Genomic DNA, 24,764 nt, shown 5'->3' with positions numbered 1-24,764 from the left:
GGATCTTGTGGAGACATTGTTGGTGGTATTTCTCCAGCGACTTGAGGTATCTAACATACATGGTCCATGTCTCTGAGCCATACAGGAGGGCGGGTATTACTACAGCCCTGTAGACCATGAGCTTGGTGGCAAATTTGAGGTCCTGGTCTTCGAACACTCTTTTCCTCAGGTGGCTGAAGCACTGGAGGCGTTGTTGAATCTTGTCATCAATGTCTGCTCTTGTTGGTAAGAGGCTCCTGAGGTATGGGAAATGGTCCATGTTGTCCAGGGCCACACTGTGGATCTTGATGACTGGGGGGCAGTGCTGTGTGGCAAGGACAGGCTAGTAGAGGACCTTTGTTTCACGGATGTTTAGCGTAAGGCCCATGCTTTCGTACGCCTCAGTAAACACGTCAACTATGTTCTGGAGTTCAGCCTCTGTATGTGCACAGACGCAGGTGTCATCCGCATACTGTAGCTCGACAACAGAGGTTGGGGTGTTCTTCGACCTGGCCCACACACACACACATCCTGCATACACACACACAAACACATGCACACTGCTCACACACACAAACACACACTGCCCACACACACACACAACATGCTGCCCACGCACGCACATTGCCCAAACACACACACAGATACACACACGCACACTGCCCTCACACACACACACATTGCACCCACACACTACCCACACACATAAACAGATGCACACACACACACACTGCCCACACACACTGCACCCCCACACATACACACACATTGCTCACATACACACGCACACACACTGCACACATAAACACACATACACTGCACACATACACACACACACACACAGCCGTAATGCACACACACTGCCCCACCCCCCTACACACACACATACACGCACACTGCCCACACACGCACAATGCCCACACACATACACACAAGCGACACACACACATACTGCCCACACACATCCCACACGCACAAACACACTGTCACACACAGACACACACACACAGACCCACACACTGTCCACCCACACACACACTCACACACTGCCCACACACACCCACACACACACTCACAAACACACACACACACAGTGCCCCCCCCACCCCCCCACACACACACACACAATCACTGACCCCACACACACACAAATACACACACACCTGCATACTAACCTTTTGTGTTTCATGCACAAGTACCCCCAGGTCCCGCTGCACTGCACTTTGCAATTTTTTTCCATTTAAATAATATCTTGCTCTTTGATTCTTTCTGCCAAAGTGCAAAACCTCACACTTTCCAACATTATACTCCATCTGCCAAATTTTTGCCCACTCACTTAGGCTGTCTATGTCCTTTTGCAGATTTTTTGTGTCCTCCTCACACATTGCTTTTCCTCCCATCTTTGTATCATCAGCAAACTTGGCTACGCTACACTCGGTCTCTTCTTCCAAGTCATTAATATAGATTGTAAATAGTTGGGGTCCCAGCACTGATCCCTGCCGCACTCCACTAGTTACTGATTACTAACCCGAGAATCCTGACTCTCTGTTTTCTGTTATCAACCATGCTAATATATTACCCCCAACCCCGTGAACTTTTATCTTGTGCAGTAACCTTTTATATAGCATCTTGTTAAATGTCTTCTGGAAGTCCAAATACACCACATCCACTGGTTCCCCTTTATCCATCTTATTCGTTACATCCACAAAGAAATCCAGCAAATTTGTCAAACATGACTTCCCCTTCATAAATCCATGCTGACTCTGCCTGACCGAGTTATGTTTTTCCAAATGTCCCGCTACTGCTTCTTAATGGACTCCAACATTTTCCCAATCACAGATGTAAGGCTAACTGGTCTATAGTTTCCTGGTTTTTGTCTGCCTCCTTTTTTAAATAGGGGCGTTACATTTGCAGTTTTCCAATCTGCTGGGACCTCCCCAGAATCCAGGGAATTTTGATAAATTACAACCAATGCAACCACTATCCCTGCCACTACTTCTCTTAAGACCCTAGGATGCAAGCCATCAGGTGCAGGGGATTTATCTGCCTTTGGTCCCATTATCTTACTGAGTACCACCTCCTTAGTGATTGTGATTGTGTTAAGTTCCTCCCCTCCTATCGCCTCTTGACTATCCACTGTTGTGATATTGTTTGTGTCCTATACCGTAAAGACTGATACAAAATATTTGTTCAGAGTTTCTGCCATCTCCATGTTCCCCATTACTAATTCCCCGGTCTTGTCCTCTAAGGGACCAACATTTACTTTAGCCACTCTTTTCCTTTTTATACACCTATAGAAACTCTTACTATCTGTTTTTATATTCCGTGCTAGTTTACTTTCATAGTCTATCTTCCCTCTCTTAATCATTTTTTTAGTCATTCTTTGCTGGCTTTTAAAAGCTTCCCAATCTTCTGTCCTCCCACTAGGTTTGGCCACTTTGTATGCTCTTGTTTTTAATTGGATACCATCCTTTATTTCTTTAGTTAGCCACGGATGGCTATCTTTTCTTTTACATCCTTTCCTCCTCACTGGAATATATTTTTCTTGTGAGTTGTGAAATATCTCCTTAAGTGTACACCACTGTTCATCAACCGTCCTACACTTTAATCTATTTTCCCAGTCCACTTTAGCCAACTCTGCCCTCATACCTTTGTAGTTTCATTTATTTAAGCTTAGTATGCTGGTTTGAGATCCAACTTTCTCACCCTCCATCTGAATTTGAAATTCAACCATGCCAAGGTCACTCATTCCAAGGGGATCCTTTACTAGGAGATTGTCAATTAATCCTGTCTCATTACACAGGACCAGATCTAAGATAGCCTGCCCCCTGGTTGGTTCTGTTACATACTGCTCAAGGAACCTGTCCCTTATGCACTCTATGAACTCTTCCTCAAGGCTATCCAGACCAATTTGATTTGTCCAATCAATGTGGAGGTTAAAATCACCCATGATTATTGCTATTCCCTTTTTACAAGCCTCCACTATTTCCTGGTTTATACTCCAATCAACGGAGTTGCTACTGTTCGGGGGCTTATAGACTATGCCCACCAGTGACTTTTTTCCCTTATTATTCCTTATCTCCACCCAAACTGTTTCAACATCCTGATCATTTGAGCCAATATCATTACTCACTATTGCAGTGATTCCATCCTTTTCCTTATCTCCTTTTCCTTTCTGTCTGTCCTTTTGGATTGTCAAGTACCCCTGAATATTTAGTTCCCAGTCCTGGTCACCTTGCAAACACGTCTCTGTAATGACGATCAGATCATACCCATTTGTCTCTATTTGTGCCGTCAGAACATCTATTTTGTTATGAATGCTACGTGCATTTAGACAAAGAGTCTTTAAATTTGTTTTTTTATCCTTTTTACCTGCTTGTTTCCTCTCTCCTTCAAATTCACTTTCTTTATTTTTGCTTTCTAATTCCAGCTTTACTCCCCTCCCAACTGAATCTATTTTCAGGTTCCCATCCCCCTGCCAAGTTAATTTAAATCCTTCCCAACAGCACTAGCAACCACCCGCATCCCCCCCCCACCCCCCACCCCCACGCCCCCAACACCCCCACAAGGATTTTGGTGCTGTACAAATGTTTAATACACATTTTAATTTTGGACTTTTAACTGACTCCTGCACTTCATTTTTTAACGCTGCACTAATAAATATTACAGAATACCCGGACTCAACATGTAAAATGGCCTCACCCCTTGCAACCTATTGGTTTAAATGATACAGGGGCAGGTTCCAGTACTAAGGTGTTCATGGTTCCTGCCTTGTTCTGGGTCACTGATGCATGCAATAAAGTACCATGGTGCAAGTATCAGTGACCCTCACCCAATCTGGATCCATGAACAACTTAGTATTATTGTCCACCTAAGCACTCCAACACCCTGTCAATCCCTTTCGCAATCTTATATGTTTTAATGAGATCACCTCTCATTCTTCTAAACTCCAGAGAGTATAGGCCCAATCTACTCAATCTCTCCTCATAAGACAATCCTATCATCCCAGGAATCAATCTAGTATTATTTTCTTGGAAAAATCACCAATGCAAATAAGAAGATAAAACTGGAGCAAGACTTACAGTAAGATCTCAGTACCTGCAGGTCTGCACCCATGTGTTGCAGACTTCAATGTTGCTAGTTTTCATATATAAATTAGTTGAATTGTACACTTGCATGTTGTGAGCTCTTTCCTTTAATTATTACCATTATTACAAAATTCATAAAGGTAAAATATCACAAATAGATTAATTGAGTTGAAAAGCTGTAACCTAAAATTAAAAGTATTGCCAAGCCAAGTTTTATTTTAATCATGGTCAATTTTTTGATGTATTAAGATGTTAGAACTAATCCACTGAAACCAAAATTTTCTGAAGTTTGCATAATGTATCAATCACTAACCTTCAATTTATCTTCCTGATCGGTCAATGTCTTTGTCGTCATCACCAGCTTTGCTCTCACTGCATTGTGATTCCTCTCCACTTGGGTGAGCTGTTTCTTCATGATGCTTAGCTTGCCATTATTAATCTTTAGAGCTACGTGTATTTGCCGGATATCTTTCTTCATTTTATTTCTTTCCTGACGACTTTAACAGATATGCTTTTTTAATTTTATGTTTAAAATACTGATGGTTGATTAAAAATCAATTTATACAGAATCATAGAAATTTATAGCGCGGAAGGAGGCCACTTCGGCCAATCCTGTCTGCGCCGGCCGACAAAGAGCTATCCAGCCTAATGCCACTTTCCAGCTCTTGGTCCGTTACCCTGTCGGTTACGGCACTTCAGGTGCACATCCAAGTACTTTTTAAATGTAGTGAGGATTGCTGCCTCAACCACCCTTTCAGGCAGTGAGTTCCTGACCCCCAGCACCCTCTGGGTGAAGAAATTTCCCATCAAATCCCCTCTAAACCTACTATCAATTACTTTAAATCTATGCCCCCTGGTTGTTGACCCCTCTGCTAAGGGAAATAGGCCCTTCCTATCAACTCTATCTAGGCCCCTCATAATTTTATACACCTCAATAAGATCTCCCCTCAGCCTCCTCTGTTCCAAAGCAAACAAACTCAGCCTATCCAATCTTTCCCCATAGCTAAAATTCTCCAGTCCAGGCAACATCCTCATTAATCTCCTCTGTACCAGCTCTAGTGCAATCACATCTTTCCTGAAATGTGGTGACCTGAACTGCACGCAGTACTCTAGCTGTGGCCTAACTAGTGTTTTATACAGTATTCCATATGCCTTCCTAACCACCTTATCTATCTGGCCTGCTACCTTCAGGGGTCTCTGGACATGCACTCCAAGGTCCCTTTGTTAAGTGTTTCCTACCATTTAATGTGTATTCTCTTGCCTTGTTAGCCCTCCCAAATGCATTACCTCACACTTCTCCAGATTGAATTCCATTTGCCACTGTTCTGCCCAGCTGACCAGTTCATTGATATCTTCCTGCAGTCTACAACTTTTTTCTTCATTATCAACCACACAGCCAACTTCTTAATCATACCCCCTACATTCAAGTCTAAGTCATTGATATATACTACAAAAAGCAAGGGACCTAGCACTGAGCCCTGTGGAACCCCACTTGGAACAACCTTCCAGTCACAAAAGACTTCTATATCACATACCTTTCTTTAATGCCTTTGTTAAAAAATTCAATTTCCAATTCAAGTTCTTGATTTTTGTTCTCCAAACATTTAAGCTCATGCAGTTTTCTGTCAAGTTCTTTTTGTTGTTTTGATAACTCATACTTGCCAATTGTTGTCTACATAAAAATAAAGTAGATAAAATCACCGCAATTAAAAGTCACAGCAAAGCATACTACCAGCAAGAAATTTGTTAAGGAATATTAATGCATTACATTTATCTCAAAGTATATAAGGTACATGTACAGGTACAAGAAAATAAGAATTTTTATAAACCGAATTCTCATCTGAAGCATTTCAAATTTCAACATACAACAAAAATTGTCCAATATTCAATTTTCTCTTAGCTAAAATATTGGTCAGCAGCGAGGAAACACGTTGTTTTGAGCTATAAAAGTTAATTACATTCACATAGCACAGTACAGTGCCACTCTAATGGACTGTGCCAAGAGGTGGTATGGAGTGGGTTTACAGTCTTCATTTGTAATGCAATGAATTACTAATTTTAACTGCGTGGTCAGAAGGAAGCCAAGCACTGGTGATCTACAGGTAAGGGGGAGAAACGTAATAGTGAACAAGTCACTACAGTCAAATCTTAAGCACATTTTAGCAATCGGCTCAATTAATTAATGGAGAACTGGAATCAGGTTATCATCTTAGGCAGGGAATAGTCAGTGACCCAGATAGGTTCTATATAATAAGAACATAAGAATTCGGAGCAGGAATAGGCCATTCGACCCCTCGAGCCTGCTCTGCCATTCAATGAGTTCATGGCTGATCGTTGACCCAAACTCCATTTTCCTGCACTATCCCCATATCCCTTGATTCTCTTAATATCCAAAAATCTATCAATCTGTCTTGAACATACTTAAAGACTGAGCCTCTACAGCCCTCTGGGCTAGAGAATTCCAAAGATTCACCACCCTCTGAGTGAAGAAGTTTCTCCTCATCTCAGTCCTAAATGGCCGACCCCTTATTTTGAGACTGTGACCCCTGGTTCTAGACTCCTCAGCCAGAGGAAACACCTTCCCTGCATCTACCTTGTCAAGCCCTGTAAGAATTTTGTATGTTTCAATGAGATCACCTCTCATTCTTCGAAACTAGAGAATATAGGCCTAGTCTACTCAATCTCTCCTCATAGGACAATCTCCTTCACCCCAGGAATCATCAGTCTGGTGAACCTTTGTTGCACTCCCTCTATAGCAAGTATATCCTTCCTTAGGTAAGGAGACCAAAACTGTGCACAATACTCCAGGTGTGATCTCACCAGGGCCCTATATAATTGCAGTGAGACATCTTTACTCTTAAACTCAAATCCTCTTGTAATAAAGACCAACATACCATTTGTCTTCTTAATTGCTTGCTGTACCTGCAGGTTAATTTTCAATGATTTATGTACAAGGACATTCAGGTCCCTCTGAACACCAACATTTCCCAATTCCTCACCATTTAAAAAATACTGTTTTTCTATTTTACCGACCAAAGTGAAAAACTTCATATTTCTCCACATTATATTCCATTTGCATGTTCTTGTCCACTCACTTAGCCTGTCTATATCCCCTTGAAGTTTCTTTGCATCCTCCTCACAACTTACATTCCCACCTAGCTTTGTATCATCAGCAATCTTTGGTCCCCTCATCCAAATCATTGATATAGATTGTGAATAGCTGGGGCCTAAGCATCGATCCTTGCTGCACCCCACTAGTTACAGGCAGCCAACCCGAAAATGACCCATTTGTTCCTACTCTCTGTTTTCTGTCCGTTAACGAATCTTCAATCCATGCTAGTCTATTAACCTCAATCCCAAGAGCACTAATTTTGTTCAATAACCTCTTGTGTGGCACCTTATCGAATGCCTTCTGAAAATCGAAATACATTACATCCACTGGTCCCCCTTATCTATTCTGCTAGTTACAACCTCAAAAAACTCTAACAGATTTGTCAAACATGATTTCCCTTTCATAAATCCATACGAGGGAGGTTAAAATAATAGAATAAAAAAACTAACAATAATAAAGCTAATGACATCAAACACATAGGGCTAGACTTTCCATTATTTTTGCATGCATACCGCCCACTTAACGTCCATTTTAACGCTGAAATGACGTATAACGCCCATATATCGCCCATTTCCACACAATGGAAAGTAACACCCTTCTCGGTCACTTATCACTGAGCGTTACTTTCGGCATGCACATAACGCCGATAAAAAATAATACCGCCCGCAAAAAAATCAGAATGGGCGAAACCAATGCCCATAATATCGGCCTGCGTTACTTTCAGCGCGTAATTAGCGCCGAGATTTAGTAATAACGCCCGGCTGCTGTTTTTTGTCATAAAGATCACATTTGCCGAAACTAACGCCCAGAAAATCACCTTGCACACATCTCACCGACAATATCGCTCGCCGAAAAAATTGCTGTGAAAAGTTGAACTGACCTGAACTAATCACAGCCGTATGGATGCCATTTTCTAAATCGTAGGTCGCATCATTTAAAAGGCTGCTCTGCTTCAACTTCGGGGGAGTTTGGATGTTCACTGGAGGTCTTTTAAGGTGATGTGAACATCTGAACAAACATCTTTTCATACTGTGGATGATTGGAATTTACTTTAGGTGTCTTAGTGGGGACATTTATTGTTTGTTAACAATCGGTGTAATACTGATAGCTATTGGAAGGGGGCCTGTCATTTCTCAGCCTGTGTTGATGACCACGTACATGCTGTAGACTCGAGATGGCAGAAGGTACATTCGACAGCATTATGTGCCCAATGTAAGACGTGCCAGACTGATGAGGAGGACGAGACGTTACACCCCCATCACTTACAGGGAGCAGTTTTACCTCAACTTGTCCGACACCACTGGCCTTAGGAGACTGCGCTTCCAGAAGGTGGTTATCAGTGAGATATGCCAGCTCATCAGGGAAATGTGCAGCCAGCCAGCACCATCAGAACCGTCGAGGTCAAGGTTACTGCGGTACTTTTGTTCTACGCATCGGGTTCCTTTCAGGCCTCAGCTGGTGACATTTGCGTTATATCTCAGCATGCCACACATTACTGCATTCGACAGGTCACTGAAGCCCTTTACGCACGCAGAATGGACTTTATCAGCTTCCCTATGACCAGGGAGGCTCAGACTGAGAGGGCTTTAGGATTCTACCGAATTGCTAACTTCCCCAAGGTGCAGGGAGCAATAGACTGTATGCACATCGCGATGTGAGCACCTTTTCAGGATGCAGAAGTTTTTAGGAACCACAAGGAATTCCACTCCCTGAATGTGCAACTCATTGTCGACCACCAGCAAATTATTATGGCAGTGAATGCTAAATTTCTGGGCAGCATCCATGATGCTCACATCCTGCGTGAGAGCACTGTATCTGACATGTTTACCAGTCAGCCACAAGGTCAATGCTGGATGCTTGGTGACAAAGGATATGGCCTCGCCACCCGGCTGATGACCCCCCATGCGTGACACCCACACCGAAACCAAGAAGCAATACGAGAGCCACAGATCCACTTGCAATATCGTCGAGAAAACCATTGGAGTGCTTAAGCAGCGCTTTAGATGCCTGGACCACTCAGGAGGTGAGCTCCAATACCACCCTGAGCAGGTAGCTCAATTCATGGTGGTGTGCTCCATGCTACACAATCTGGCTATCAGGAGGGGACAAGAATTGCCAGAAAGGACTGACGGTTCAGCTCAGGAGAGGAAGAGGAAGACGAGGAGGTGGACGCTGACCTCGGGCCACACAATCAGGCTGACGCTGAAACCATGCCCCTACCCCACTCGAGACCAGAGGAAAGGGCTCGTGGTCGCTACATAGCTGCATGACTCTTATGTCAGCAGCTCATAAATGAGCGCTTTGCTTGAAAGAACGTTGTTGTTATTTACAAAGCTGCAACACTGCTGGGTGTGCAGGTCATACATCAATGGTGTGCATCACCTCGGTGACAGTTAAAGTTTAAGTTGATTCAAGTTAAGTGTGATTGTACCCTTTCATGTTAAGGAATCACCAGTGTGTAACAGTGCAGCTATCTGAGACAATGCGCAGCAAGGTTATGTTAAATAAAAAACATTTAATCCAATCATTTGTCTGAAATCATAAGTATAACTGTAAAAAATACCCCGCCCCACCCCACAACAAATTTATCACATTTCCATCATTACAATGGTTCTGATTTCCAGTAAGACAGAACACAAATGCAAACCAACAAGGTAGTCCCCTCGCCCCGACCCTCACACCAAAATAGCACCAGCAAACTACAAATATGCCCCAGACAACACCTGCGGCCATGCACCTCACTTTCCTTCCCGCCCCGCCACTTCTCCTCTACCCTTTTCACTCCTGATTCCAAGCCGCCTGGCCGAGGAGCTCCTCAGGCGAGGAGTATTTGGAATAAGGTGGACGAATTAACTGCGCAGATAGCAGTTAACGGGTATGATGTAATTGGCATCATGGAGACATGGCTCCAGGGTGACCAAGGCTGGGAACTCAACATCCAGGGGTATTCAACATTTAGGAAGGATAGACAGAAAATAAAAGGAGGCGGGGTGGCATTGCTGGTTAAAGAGGAAATTAATTCAAAAGTAAGAAAGGACATTAGCTTGGATGATGGGGAATCAGTATGGGTGGAGCTGTGGAATACCAAAACGCTAGTGGGAGTTGTGTACAGACCACCAAGCAGTAGTAGTAAAGTTGGGGACAGCATCAAACAAGAAATAAGGGATGCATGCAATAAAGGTACAGCAGTTATCATGGGTGACTTTAATCTACATATTGATTGGGCTAACCAAACTGGTAGCAATGCGGTGGAGGAGGATTTCCTGGAGTGTATTAGGGATGGTTTTCGAGACCAATATGTCGAGGAACCAACCAGGGAGCTGGCCATCCTAGACTGGGTGATGTGTAATGAGAAAGGACTAATTAGCAATCTTGTTGTGCGCGACCCCTTGGGGAAGAGTGACCATAACATGGTAGAATTCTTTATTAGGATGGAGAGTGACACAGTTAATTCAGAAACTAGGGTCCTGAACTTAAGGAAAGATAACTTCGATGGTTTGAGGCGTGAATTGGCTAGAATAGACTGGCAAATGATACTTGAAGTTATCATTGATGGTGACAGTTGAGAGAACCAGCTGAACAGCGGAGGAAGCTGGAGCCAGAGCAGGAGCTGAATGAGGGAGGTGCAGCCTGATCCTCGTAGCCCCAGTGAGGCCATTCGGCCAGGGCTAGGGGCTGCATGCTTCGGGCCCCTCCCACACAGTTTCGGGCACCTGGAGCTACTGCACATGCGCGCCCACTGTAGCGCTCCTGTGCAGAGGTCCCGGCACTGATTTCAGCGCAGGGACCTGGCTCCGCCCCCCACAGCTCGTGCAGCGCTGCGCCGAGCTCCAAAGGACCTGCAGGGAGCCGGAGAATCTGCAGGTATTTTTAGGCGCACTTTCGGGTGCAAAAAACGGGCGTCCAGGTTGGGGCTGCGCCGTTCTAGGCGCGGCCCGAAACTTGGGCCCTATGTTTCTATATTTCAGGCGCTGCTTCATTGTGGGGGGGGGGGATGATGGCAGAACTCCTGCTTGGACGGATATGGGAGAGGACGGTCCCGAGGTGGGAACGTGCTCCGAGCCAGAAGCAGGATCTTCCTCCTGGCTCTCACGTGTCGTTGGCAATGGGAGTGCGGCAATTTGGGGTGCAGTGCCACGCTCCAGGACCACTGGGAGCCCTCTGCCACCAGTGTTCCTGGCTAACAGCTCCAGGGTCTCCTCCATCCCTTCCGTGTTATATATTATTTGTTGGACAAAAACTCGGTGTCAACTACCTTCTTGGTGCTTAGTAGGCTTTTTGCTGCTGGTGAATCTCCTCCTGCCTCCCACAACAGCCAAACAAGCACACACAACACCCACACATGCTTTCAGTCCCTCTCTGCTCCCTCTCTCTCTGTCTCCGCTTCTGCGCATGTAATGATGACCCTTGACCTCCTGAAATGTGGGAAACGAGCATTGCCATGCCATTGCTATGGTTGGCGACACTTTACGGCAGGTCAAAAAATTTTAACGCTAATGCCCATTTCACATCGCTCGCAGTAACACCCATTTTCAAAAATGGAAAGTTAAGGTTTTGGAAATGGCGATAATCCGCCGATCTCAAAACCCATCTTTACCTTCCATGCTGGAAATAACGTCCATTTTTGGCCGATTTGCACAAAAGTGGAAAGTCTAACCCATAATATGGGTTTCTGTCTATAATTCCTCAAACTGTCAGTTCCCAATATTGGCTGTGTTGTTGGGGCAAAACAATGAAAAGAAGACAGACAATTGCCCATAAACAAGACAAAAGTCCCACCTCCTCAAAAGAATCAGTGATCAAGAATGGCATGGAGGTCGGAAATCAGGTTAACTGCCTACTTTCTCAGTTGGGGATGACGCTCAGTGGACTGAAGAAAATAGAAGAAAAAGTAGCAGGAGCTGAAGGTGTAAAAAGATTTTTAAAATATTGAAAGAGAATATTGCTGCAGAGAAAATACATTCTATTTTTTTCCTTTCCCCACCAGTTTTCTCCATTCATGGAGGCATTGATTTCAATGGAATGAAAATTGATTGGATTCAACAATAGGCAGGTCATCCACGCTGCCATATTATTACAACAATTTGCATTTATACAGTGCCTTTAATGTAGTGAAACATCCCAAAGAACTTCACAGGAGTGTTATCAAATAAAGTTTGACACCAAACCACAATTGGTGATCTTAGGACAGATGACTAAAAGCTTGCTCAAAGAAGTCTGTTTTAAGGAGCATCTTAAAGAGGTAGACATGCAAAGTTTGTAGGAACATAGGAAGGAATATAGAAACATGGTTAGGCCATTTACCCCTTCGAGACTATTTCAATATTCATGGCTGAGCTGTATCTTAATTCCATCTACCAGGCTCGGTCCGTAACCCGCAATACACTTACCTAACAAAAACCGATCAATCTCAGTCTTTTAAATTTTCAAATTTAAACCTAGCTTCAACAACGTCTTGGAGGACAATGTTCCAGATTTACATTACCCTTTGTGTGAAGAACTGCTTTCTGACATCACCCATGAATGGCTTACCTCTAATTTTAAGGTTATACCCCCTTGTTCTGGACACGCCCACCAGACAAAATAGTTTCTCTCTCTATCTACCCTATCAAGTCCTTTAATAATCTTAAACACTTCAATTAGATAGCCCCTTAATCGTATATATTAAAGGAAATACAAAGCTAGTCTATGCAATCTGTCCTCATAATTTAACACTTTTAGCCCCAGTATCATTCTAATGTATCTGCGCTGCACCCCCTCCAAGGCCATTATATCTTTCCTGAGGTGCGATACCCGCAACTGAATGCAATACTCCAAATGAGATCTAACCAGAGCTTTTACATAACTTCCATCCCTTTGAATTCCAGCTCCTTTGTGATAAAGGTCAACATTCCATCAGCCTTTTCATTTATTTTTTGCACATGTCCATTAGCTTTTAGTGTTTCCGGAACATGGACCACTAAATCTTTCTGCTTATCCACTGTTCCTAGCTTCTCGCCATTTAGAAAATACACTGATCTAGGAACATAGGAACAGGAGTAGGCCATTTAGCTCCTCTAGCCTGTTCTGCCATTCAATAAGAACATGGTTAATCTGTGACCTAACTCTATATACCTGCCTTTGTCCCATACACCTTAATACCTTTAGTTATTACCAAAGTTTAGCCCATTTGCTTAATCTATTAATATTGCCTTGCAATTTTATGCTTCCATCTACATTGCTTACAGTGCCGCCAATCTTTGGGTCATCGGCATGGGATATGTTATCCCATCACCTAAGTCGTTAATAAATACGATGAATAGTTGAGGCCCCAACACAGATCATTGCGGGATACCACAATTACATTCTGCCAATTAGAGTACCTGTCAATTATCCCTACTCTCTGCCGCTCAGCCAATTTTCAAACCAGTTCAATAATGTACCTTTCAATTCCATGAGCTTTAACTTTAGCTCTCTTATGATGGACTTTATCAAATGCCTTCTGAAAGTCCATGTAAATATCATCCATAGACATTCAAATGTCCACTACTTTAGTCACCTCTTCAAAAAATCCAATCATGTACATCAGGCATGACCTACCTTTTACAAATCCATGCTGGCTCATTCTCATCAGCTGCAAATTTTCAAGGTATTCAGTCACTCTATTATTAATTATACACTCTTGATAGGACTGTCGATGACCCTTCCATCATTTTGCTGATGGTTGACATGATCTTTGCAGCGTGACAGCTGCAGGAAAATTGCAGGGAATAGCACCAGCCCTTATACATGACCTTCTTCGACCTTACAAAAGCCTTCGACACTGTCAACCGCGAGGGTCTATGGAGCATCCTCCTCCGTTTCGGATGTCCCCAAAAGTACGTCACCATACTCCGCCTGCTCCACGACGACGTACAAGCCGTGATCCTTACCATCGGATCCATCACAGACCCAATTCATGTCCGGACCGGGGTCAAGCAGGGTTGCGTCATCGCCCCAACCCTCTTCTCAATCTTCCCCGCTGCCATTCTCCATCTCACAGTTGATAAGCTCCCTGCTGGAATGGAGCTAAACTACAGAACCAGTGGGAAGCTGTTCAACCTTCACCGTCTCCAGGCCAGGTCCAAGACCACTCCAACCTCTGTCGTCGAGCTACAGTACGCGGATGATGCCTGCGTCTGTGCACACACAGAGGCTGAACTCCAGGACATAGTCGACGTATTTACCGAGGCATATGAAAGCATGGGCCTTACGCTAAACATTAGTAAGACAAAGTTCCTCCACCAACCTGTCCTCGCCGCACAGCACTGCCCCCCAAACATCAAGATCCACGGCGTGGCCCTGGACAACATGGACCACTTCCCCTATCTCGGGAGCATCCTATCAACAAGAGCAGGCATTGATGATTAGATCCAATACCACCTCCAGTGTGCCAGTGCAGCCTTCGGCCGCCTGAGGAAAAGAGTGTTTGAAGATCAGTTCCTCAAAACTGTCACCAAGATCATGGTCTACAAGGCCATAGTAATACCCGCCCTCCTGTATGGCTCAGAGACGTGGACCATGTACAGTAGACACCTCAAGTCGTTGGAGAAATACACCAGCAATATCTCCGCAAGATCCTGCAAATCCCCTGGGAGGACAGGCGCATAAACATCCCCAGCATTGAAGCACTGACCACACTTGATCAGCTCTGCTGGGCAGGCCACATAGTCCACATGCCAGACACGAGACTCCCAAAGCAAGCACTCTACTCGGAACTCGTCGACGGCAAACGAGCCAAAGGCGAGCAGAGGAAACGTTACAAGGACACCCTCAAAGCCTCCCTGATAAAGTATGACATCCCCACTGACACCTGGAAGTCGTTGGCCATAGACCGCCCTAAGTGGAGGAAGTGCATTCGGGATGGCACTGAGCTCCTCGAGCATCGTCGCCAAGAACATGCAGAAATCAAGCGCAGGCAGCGGAAAGAGCGTGCGGCAAACCAGGCTTCCTGCCCACCCTTTCCCTCAACGACTATCTGTCCGACCTGTGACAGAGACTGTGGTTCTCGTATTGGACTGTACAGCCACCTAAGAACTCATGCTAAGACTGGAAGCAAGTCTGCCTCGATTCCGAGGGATTGCCTATGATGATATGATGATGATGATGGTTGAAAGTAGACTGATGGGGCGGTAATTAGCAGGATTGGATTTGCCCTGCTTTTGGTGGACAAGACATACCTGGGCAATTTTCCATTTTGTCGGGTAGCTGCTAGTGTTGTAGCTGTACTGGAACAGCTTGGCTAAAGGCACAGCTAGTTCTGTAGCGCAAGTCTTCAGTACAACAGCCGGGATGTTGTCAGGGCCCATAGTCTTTGCTGTATCCAGTGCGCTCAGCCATTTCTTGACATCAAGTGGAATGAATCGAACTGGCTGAAGATTGGCTTCTGTGATGGTGGAGACCTCAGGAGGAGATTGAGATTGATCATCCACTACTTCTGGCTGAAGATGGTTGCAAACGCTTCAGCCTTGACTTTTGCACTCGCGTGCTGGGCTCCGCCATCATTGAGGATGGGGATATTTATAAGAACATAAGAAATAGGAGCAGGAGTAGGCTATCCGGTCCCTCGAGCCGGCTCCGCCATTTAATATGATCCTGGCTGATCCGATCATGGACTCAGGTCCACTTCCCTGCCCGTTCCCCATAACCCCTTAATCCCTTATCGATTAAGAAACTGTCTATCTCTGTCTTAAATTTATTCAATGTCCCAGCTTCCACAGCTCTCTGAGGCAGCAAATTCCACAGATTTACAACACTCTGAGAGAAGAAATTTCTCCTCATCTCAGTTTTAAATGAGTGGCCCCTTATTCTAAGATTATGCCCCCTAGTTCTAGTCTCTCCTATCAGTGGAAACATCCTCTCTGCATCCACCTTGTCATGCCCTCTCATAATCTTATACGTTTCGATAAGATCACCTCTCATTCTTCTGAACTCCAATGAGTAGAGGCCCAACCTCCTCAACCTTTCCTCATCAGTCAACCCCCTCATCTCCGGAATCAACCTAGTGAACCTTCTCTGAACTGCCTCCATACAAGTATATCCTTTCGTAAATATGGAAACCAAAACTGTACGCAGTATTCCAGGTGTGGCCTCACCAATACCCTGTATAACTGTAGCAAGACTTCCCTGCTTTTATACTCCATCCCCTTTGCAATAAAGGCCAAGATTCCATTGGCCTTCCTGATCATTTGCTGTACCTGCATGCTAACCTTTTGTGTTTCATGCACAAGTACCCTCCAATCCCTCTGTACTGCAGCACTTTGCAATTTTTCTCCATTTAAATAACTTGCTCTTTGATTTTTTTTCTGCCAAAGTGCATGACCTCACACTTTCCAACAATATACTCCATCTGCCAAATTTTTGCCCACTCACTTAGCCTGTCTATGTCCTTTTGCAGATTTTGTGTGTCCTCTTCACACATTGCTTTTCCTCCCATCTTTGTATCGTCAGCAAACTTGGCTACGTTACACTCGGTCCTTTCTTCCAAGTCGTGAATATAGATTGTAAATAGTCGGAGTCCCAACACTGATTCCTGTGGGACCCCATTAGTTTGTGATTGCCAATCCGAGAATGAACCATTTATCCTGACTCTCTGTTTTCTGTTCGTTAGCCAATCCTCTATCCATGCCAATATATTACCCCCAACCCCGTGAACTTTTATCTTGTGCAGTAACCTTTTATGTGGTACCTTGTCAAATGCCTTTTGGAAGTCCAAATACACCACATCCATTGGTTCCCCTTTATCCACCCTGTTCGTTACATCATCAATGAATTCCAGCAAATTTGTCAAACATGACTTCCCCTTCATAAATCCATGCTGACTCTGCCTGACCGAGTTATATTTTTCCAAATGTCCTGCTACTGTTTCTTAATAATGGACTCCAACATTTTCCCAATCACAGATGTTAGACTAACTGGTTTATAATTTCCTGCTTTTTGTCTGCCTCCTTTTTTAAATAGGGGCGTTACATTTGCAGTTTTCCAATCTGCTGGGACCATCCCAGAATCCAGGGAATTTTGGTAAATTACAACCAATGCATCCACTATCCCTGCCGCTACTTCTCTTAAGACCCTAGGATGCAAGCCATCAGGTCCAGGCGATTTATCCGCCTTTAGTCCCATTATCTTACTATGTACTACCTCCTTAGTGATTGTGATTGTGTTAAGTTCCTCCCCTCCTATCGCCCCTTGACTATCCACTGTTGGGATATTGTTAGTGTCCTTTACCGTAAAGACTGATACAAAATATTTGTTCAGAGTTTCTGCCATCTCCATGTTCCCCATTACTAATTCCCCGGTCTTGTCCGCTAAGGGACCAACATTTACTTTAGCCACTCTTTTCCTTTTTATATACCTCTAGAAACTCTTACTATCTGTTTTTATATTTCATGCTAGTTTACTTTCATAGTCTATCTTCCCTTTCCTAATCATTTTTTTAGTCATTCTTTGCTGGCTTTTAAAAGCTTCCCAATCTTCTGTCCTCCCACTAGTTTTGGCCACTTTGTATGCCCCTGTTTTTAATTGAATACTGTCCTTTATTTCTTTAGTTAGCCACGGATGGCTATCTTTTCTTTTTCACCTCCTCACAGGAATATATTTTTCTTGAGTTGTGAAATATCTCCTTAAATGTACGCCAGTGTTCATCAACCGTCCTACACTTTGATTATTGCTTTTCCCTTTTTACAAGCCTCACTATTTCCTGGTTTATACTCTTATGGAGTACTGTTAGGTAGCCTCCTCCTCCCGTTAATTGTTTAATTATCCCACACCATTCATGACTGGATGTAGCTGGACTGCAGAGCTTTGATCTGATCTGTTCATTGTGGGATTGCTTAGCCATGTATATAGCATGCTATTTTCATTGTTTCGCATGCATGTAGTCCTGTGTTGTTATTCACTAGTTTGGCACCTCATTTTTAGGTATGTCTGGTGCTGCTCCTGGCATGCTCTTCTACATTCCTCATTGAACCAGGATGGTCCCCTGGCTTGATGGTAATGGTAGAGTGTGGGATATGCAGTTCCAGATGGTGGAATATAATCCAACTTTGAACTGCTAGATCTGTTCTGAATCTATCTCATCAACACAGTTAGTAGTGCCACAGAATACAATGGAGGGTGTCCTCAGTGTGAAGACAAGGACTGTGTGGTGGTCAGTGGTACCAATACTGCCATCTGCGAAAGGTAGCTTAGTGATGATGAGGTCATTGGATTTTTCCCTCATGTTGGTTCTTTTACTATCTACCACAGGTCCATTCTGGCAGCAATGTCTTTCAGGATGCGGGTGGCTCAGTCAGTAGTGGTGCTACTGTCCAGCCTTGGTGATGGACATTGAAGTCCCCCACCCAGACTACATTCTGTGACCTTCCATGTGGTGTTCAACATGGATGAATACTGATTCATCAGTTGAGAGAGGACAATAGGTGGTAATCATCAGAAGATTTCCTTGCCCAAGGGACTTCATGGGGTCCTGAGTCAATTTTGAGAACTTCCAGGGCCACTCCCTTTCGACTATATACCACTGTGTTGTCACCTCTGATGGGTCTGTCCAGTGGGACACGACAGGATAGTGCTGGAGGAATCTGGGATGTTGGCTGAAAGGTATGAATCTGTGCATATGACTATGTCTGGCTGATGCATAACTAGTCTGTGGGACAGCTCTCCCAATTTTGGCATGATTTTGTGTCCCTTACAGACTGAGACAGGAGAAATTATAATGGTGAATAAGGAAATGGCAGCAAAATTAAACAAATACTTTGTGTCTGTCTTCACGGAAGAAGACACAAAAAACCTCCCGGAAATAGTGGAGAACCAAGGGTCTAGCAAGAATGAAGAACTGAAAGAATTTAGTATTAGTAAAAAAATAGTACTGGAGCAATTAATGCGACTGAAAGCTGATAAATCCCCTGGACCTGATGGCGTACATCCTAAGGTTTGAAAGAGGTAGCTATAGAGATAGTGGATGCATTGGTTGTCATCTTCCAAAATTCCATAGATTCTAGAATGGTTCCCGCAGATTGGAATGTAGCAAATGTAACCTCGCCATTTAAGAAAAGAGGGGGAGAGAAAACGGAGAACTGCAGAGCAGTTAGCCTGACATCAGTGGTAGGAAAAATGCTAGAATCCATTATTAAGGACGTGGTAGCAGGGCATGTGATGGACTGTGGTGCTTCTTGACAGATTGGGACCACCGTAACTGTCTTACCATTTTCCCACCTCCGGGTGGCGTTTCCGATTAGACAGACAGCCAGAAAGACAGGGAGAGAAGCACTGCCGCAGCAAGCCGCATGGACCTGCCTCCATTTTAGCTAGAACTATATTTAACTTTTGTTAGCCAGAAACAAAACTTCTCTGTTTGTGAACCTTCCTAGAAGTACAGTTATGTAAGTAACTTTTCCTTATCCAATCGTTCTGGAATCATTGTATTTTACCTTTGATGTACAGTAAGAGATAAGTAACTCCTCTTTATTGTTGCTTTATTCGATTGTCCCTGTTGTATTACAAGAATTCTAGATCTGGCTTTATTCTTTGCCAACAATTTAAACTAAATTCATTAAAGGATTTAGATTCTGAAGCTCTGACCTTTAGCCATATTTTTTGGTGTAGTGTTGAAGCTAGCTGGAGAATCAGAGTTATCGTTTGCCGTACGCTACACTCTGACAGAACCAGTACAGTAAAATAACTGTGAAACACAACTTAAGAATTACCTCACATAATCGACCTGGTCAACAGGCAGAAGATCATCATGTCAGGCGTTCCCGATAGAACGAATCCCCATCACGAGGCAACTCTACTCCCAGAGCCAGAGGAGATAGCTCCCCGTGAGCCAGACCCTTCAAGTCGACCACAGAGAGAGAGATATCCCACGTTGAAAGCTTTCAACAATGATGTAGATGCAGGAAAACAGAAACTAGATCGTCACTGGCAGAAAACTGAACCAATTCTTGAAGGTGCCCCAGATGGCAAAATCACCCTTCTAACGGATCTGACTGAAGCTCGCTCTGTACTCCGGAAGTACACTGAGCTTAATGGTCTGTGCTCAAGGACCTCTACACTCAAGATAAAAGGGGAACATTCAAGGAAGATGCCCAACAAACTAAAACAACCTTCCTAGAAAATTGTAACCTGGCAAACAGCACCATCGCCCACACGACAGAGCGGCTCCGCACCTTGGCCCTAGAATCACGTTCAAGCTGCAGCAGATAGTCGGGTTGCTCGACAAGGAGCTCAAGATCATCGTCCTCAGTTCTGAGTGCCTGGGTCAAAGCTCGAGCCGACACTGCTGCTGCAGCCGAGAATGCAGCCTTTGAGAAGGTCATAGCAGAACAGGCGGCCACAGAAGCGACAAGACAGGCTACGGCCGAGGCAAACCTCCAGAAACTTTGCGCGAGACAAAACGCCGCCGTAGAGAGAGCAAGGTTAGATGTTATACTGCAAGTCGAGCAAGAGGAGCCAAAGGTTTGGCCCCGAACCTCACCAGAACAGACCTCAATGGCCTGGCAATTCACCAACCTCACGGTCACGTCAGCTTGATCTGCTCCAGTAAACCGGCTTTGGGCAGCAGCCCTGATCTTTCGGCCATCCGTAAAAGAACAAACAACTGTCCCACCACCCATCGGCGCAACAGCCAAGAATGACTCAAGCTCCTCTCCTCCCGAGATGGCAACCAACAAGAGGGATTCATTCCTCAGACACAAATAAAGTTCCAGAAATATTAGGGGACCGAGGATCTAGCGAGAAGGAGGAACTGAAGGAAATCCTTATTAGCCAGGAAATTGTGTTAGGGAAATTGATGGGATTGAAGGCCGATAAATCCCCAGGGCCTGATAGGCTGCATCCCAGAGTACTTAAGGAAATGGCCCTAGAAATAGTGGATGCATTGATGATCATTTTCCAACAGTGTATCGACTCGGGGTCAGTTCCTATGGACTGGAGGGTAGCTAATGTAACACCACTTTTTAAAAAAGGAGGGAGAGAGAAAATGGGAAATTATAGACCGGTTGGCCTGACATCGGTAGTGGGGAAAATATTGGAATCAATTATTAAAGATGAAATAGCAGCACATTTGGAAAGCAGTGACAGGATCAGTCCAAGTCAGCATGGATTTATGAAAGGGAAATCATGCTTGACAAATCTTCTGGAATTTTTTGAGGATGTAACTAGTAGAGTGGACAAGGGAGAACCAGTGGATGTGGTGTATTTGGACTTTCAAAAGGCTTCTGACAAGGTCCCACACAACAGATTGTTGTGCAAAATTAAAGCACATAGTATTGGGGGTAATGTATTGACATGGATAGAGAACTGGTTGGCAGACAGGAAGCAGAGAGTCAGGATAAATGGGTCCTTTTCAGAATGGTAGGCAGTGAGGAGTGGGGTGCCGCAGGGCTCAGCGCTAGGACCCCAGCTATTTAAAATATATATCAATGATTTAGATGAAGATTTTGAGTGTAATATCACCAAGTTTGCAGATGACACTAAGCTGGGTGGCAGTGTGAACTGTGAGGAGGATGCTAAGAGGCTGCAGGGTGACTTGGACAGGTTAGGAGAGTGGGCAAATGCATGGCAGATGCAGTATAATGTGGATAAATATGAGGTTATCCACTTTGGTTGCAAAAATATGAAGGCAGAATATTATCTGAATGGCGGCAGATTAGGAAAAGGGGAGGTGCAACGAGACCTGGGTGTCATGGTACATGAGTCATTGAAGGTTGGCATGCAGGTTCAGCAGGCGGTGAATAAGGCAAATGGCATGTTGGCCTTCATAGCTAGGGGATTTGAGTATAGGAGCAGGGAGGTCTTGCTGCAGCTGTACAGGGCCTTGGTGACGCCTCACCTGGAATATTGCGTTTAGCTTTGGTCTCCTAATCTGAGGAAGGACATTCTTGCTATTGAGGAAGTGCAGCGAAGGTTCAGCAGACTGATGCCCGGGATGGCAGAACTGACATATGAGGAGAGACTGGATCGACTGGGCCTGTATTCACTGGAGTTTAGAAGAATGAGAGGGGATTTCATAGAAACATATAAAATTCTGACGGGATTGGATAGGTTAAATGCAAGAAGAATGTTCTCAATGTTGGGGGAGTCCAGAACCAGGGGTCACAGTCTAAGGATAAGAGGTAAGCCATTTAGGACCGAGATGAGAAGAAACTTCTTCACTCAGAGAGTTGTTAACCTGTGGAATTCTCTTCCGCAGACAGTTGTTGATGCCAGTTCGTTAGATATATTCAAGAGGGAGTTGGATATGGCCCTTATGGCTAAAGGGATCAAGGGGTATGGAGAGAAGGCAGGAAAGGGGTACTGAGGTGAATGATCAGCCATGATCTTATTGAATGGAGGTGCAGGCTCGAAAGGCAGAATGGCTTACTCCTGCACCTATTTTCTATGTTTCAACCTGGCAAAGGACATTTCCGACACTCTCACTGGTCAGTGCCAGCCTGTACACGAGCCCGATGTCTATGATGGGGACCCTATCATGTTTCAGCCATGGCACTACGTATTTGAAACCATGGTAGACAAGGTCCACACCCCAACCACGCAGAAGCTTACCCTTTCTTGCCAAGTTCACAAAAGGGAAGGTAAAGATACTGGTAGACAGGTTCCAGCACTGATATGTTTCTGACCCTGAAACAGCCTACCAGGAAATGTGGTAGGAACTCGAAGAGAGTTTTGGTAACTAGATGAGGATTACAACATACGTCCTTCAAAAGCTCGACAGCTTTCCGAAGTTCAGGGCAGACGAAGGCCACAAACTTATCGAACTTGCCGAATTGTGCATGGACATTGCAGCACAGATGGACGATTTGCCCGACTTGGGGCTACTTAAATACCCCCACTATCTTCACCCGATGCTTGAAAAACTCCCTGGGCTCGAAATTCATGGCCGCCGATTTCTCGGTGACCACCAGGTAGGAGGTCCATTTTTGGTGCTTGCTGCTGCCGGATCCCGTCGGGAACCACCTTGATTGCCGTTGCATGGGCGACAGCGGGAGCGGCAGTCGACATCAGTCAGCGAGCGGGAGCGGGACTTGGCAGCAAGCATCATCAGAATCCGTCAGGTGGAGGCCTCTCCGCTTGGGTTTTTTCGCAGGGCCTCCACTGCGCATGCGTGGGATTTAGGCGTTTTTTTTAATTGTAGTTCTGTGTAGCCTGTTGTAGTCCTTTTGTGGCTCTTGCACGTTAATTGAGTAAGTGCTCAGACACATAAAAGGACACCACTCAATTTCACTCGCGAGGGGAGAGAGGAGAGGAGAGAGACAGGAGAGAGAGAGGAGAGACAGGAGACAAAGAGAAGAGAGCAGAGGATATAGAGGATACAGAGAAGAGGAGAGAGGAGAGAGAAACAGAGAATACAGAGGAGAGAGAGAGGAAGAAGAGAGAGGGAGGAGAAAGAGAGAGGAGAGAGTTGGAGGTTAGAGAGCAGAGGTGGAATTGGAGAGGGGCCAGTCTGAGTTGCAGAGAGAGCAGTGTGACAAATTTATAACCAGACTGTTCAGCAGCCATTCTCCTCATCAAAGAGGATGAGTGGCCAGAAAGCATTAATGAAGACAGCCAGAACCAGGCCAAGAGCTCCGTGGTTCAATGAGCAGGAGTTGGAGGAGCGAGTGACAGAGATGGCGCGCAGGTACGGTGAACTCCACCAGCCCAATACCAACGTCTTTGGATGGACATAGGTCAAGATGGTCAGTGCAATGGACAAAGTGGAGTGGGATGGGGACCAATGCCGCAAACGGTGGAACGATTTGGTGGCGGCAGCTAAAGTGAGCACAAATTTATTCAGTTCCTCCTGTCCAAGGCCAAAAAAGTTGTGCGCGCGATGTGAGTGTGTGTGGGGGGCATGAGCAAAGGGGATAAAGGACGCAATGTTTCTTTGTGCAGAGAAAACAAGCAGCCAAACAGGCAAGCCTGCGTGCGACCAGAGAGGGTCCACAAGATGTGGTGGAATTGACCAGACTGGAGGAGCTTGCATTGGCATTGGTGGGACATCGCCGCATTCCAAGCACAAACATTTTTGCAGATCCGATGCCACCGCAGGGTAAGGCTATACTCATCTCTGGTGTCAGCAACGGTCATGGCATGAAAGTACTTGCAATGTTAAGGCACTCGCGGTTGAACGCAGACTTTGTCGGCCTTTATTGGTGTGGACATGTAGGAATGGGACTTCTTGCTGGCATAATGTGAGATTGAGGAGAATTGAGGAGAAACTTCTTCACCCAGAGAGTGGTGAACCTGTGGAATTCTCTACCACAGAAAGTTGTTGAGGCCAATTCACTAAATATATTCAAAAAGGAGTTAGATGTAGTCCTTACTACTAGGGGGAATCAAGGACGATGGCGAGAAAGCAGGAATGGGGTACTGAAGTTGCATGTTCAGCCATGAACTCGAATAGCGGTGCAGGTCAAAGGGCCGAATGGCTTACTCCTGCACCTATTTTCTATGTTTCTATGTTTCTATGGAACGGCTCACAATTCATTTTCACTACCACCAGCCCCCACCCGCCCACCACTACAGACTGAAATGTTGTCCTCTACTTGCAGATGCTGACTCGGACACCACGGATCTGGAGAGACCAT

At 44.9% G+C, this 24,764-nt stretch overlaps 1 protein-coding gene across 6 annotated transcripts in view; it reads right to left on the bottom strand.

Moving 5' to 3' along the window:
- The window catches only part of LOC139275532 (coiled-coil domain-containing protein 178), an 846,828-nt gene that overhangs the window by 525,740 nt on the left and 296,324 nt on the right, over positions 1–24,764 (bottom strand). For all 6 annotated transcript variants that reach the window (XM_070892705.1, XM_070892709.1, XM_070892736.1 and 3 more), the window contains 2 exons: positions 5,603–5,739; positions 4,381–4,564 (listed from right to left, as the gene is read on the bottom strand). In XM_070892705.1, coding sequence (XP_070748806.1) covers positions 4,381–4,564; positions 5,603–5,739 — 321 coding nt within the window. The remainder of the gene's footprint in view (positions 1–4,380; positions 4,565–5,602; positions 5,740–24,764) is intronic.

The sequence above is a fragment of the Pristiophorus japonicus genome, chromosome 1 (assembly GCF_044704955.1).
Source record: "Pristiophorus japonicus isolate sPriJap1 chromosome 1, sPriJap1.hap1, whole genome shotgun sequence".
NCBI lineage: Eukaryota > Metazoa > Chordata > Chondrichthyes > Pristiophoridae > Pristiophorus > Pristiophorus japonicus.
Note: the sequence above shows the minus strand (reverse complement) of the source record. Positions and strands in the feature narration are given on the sequence as shown.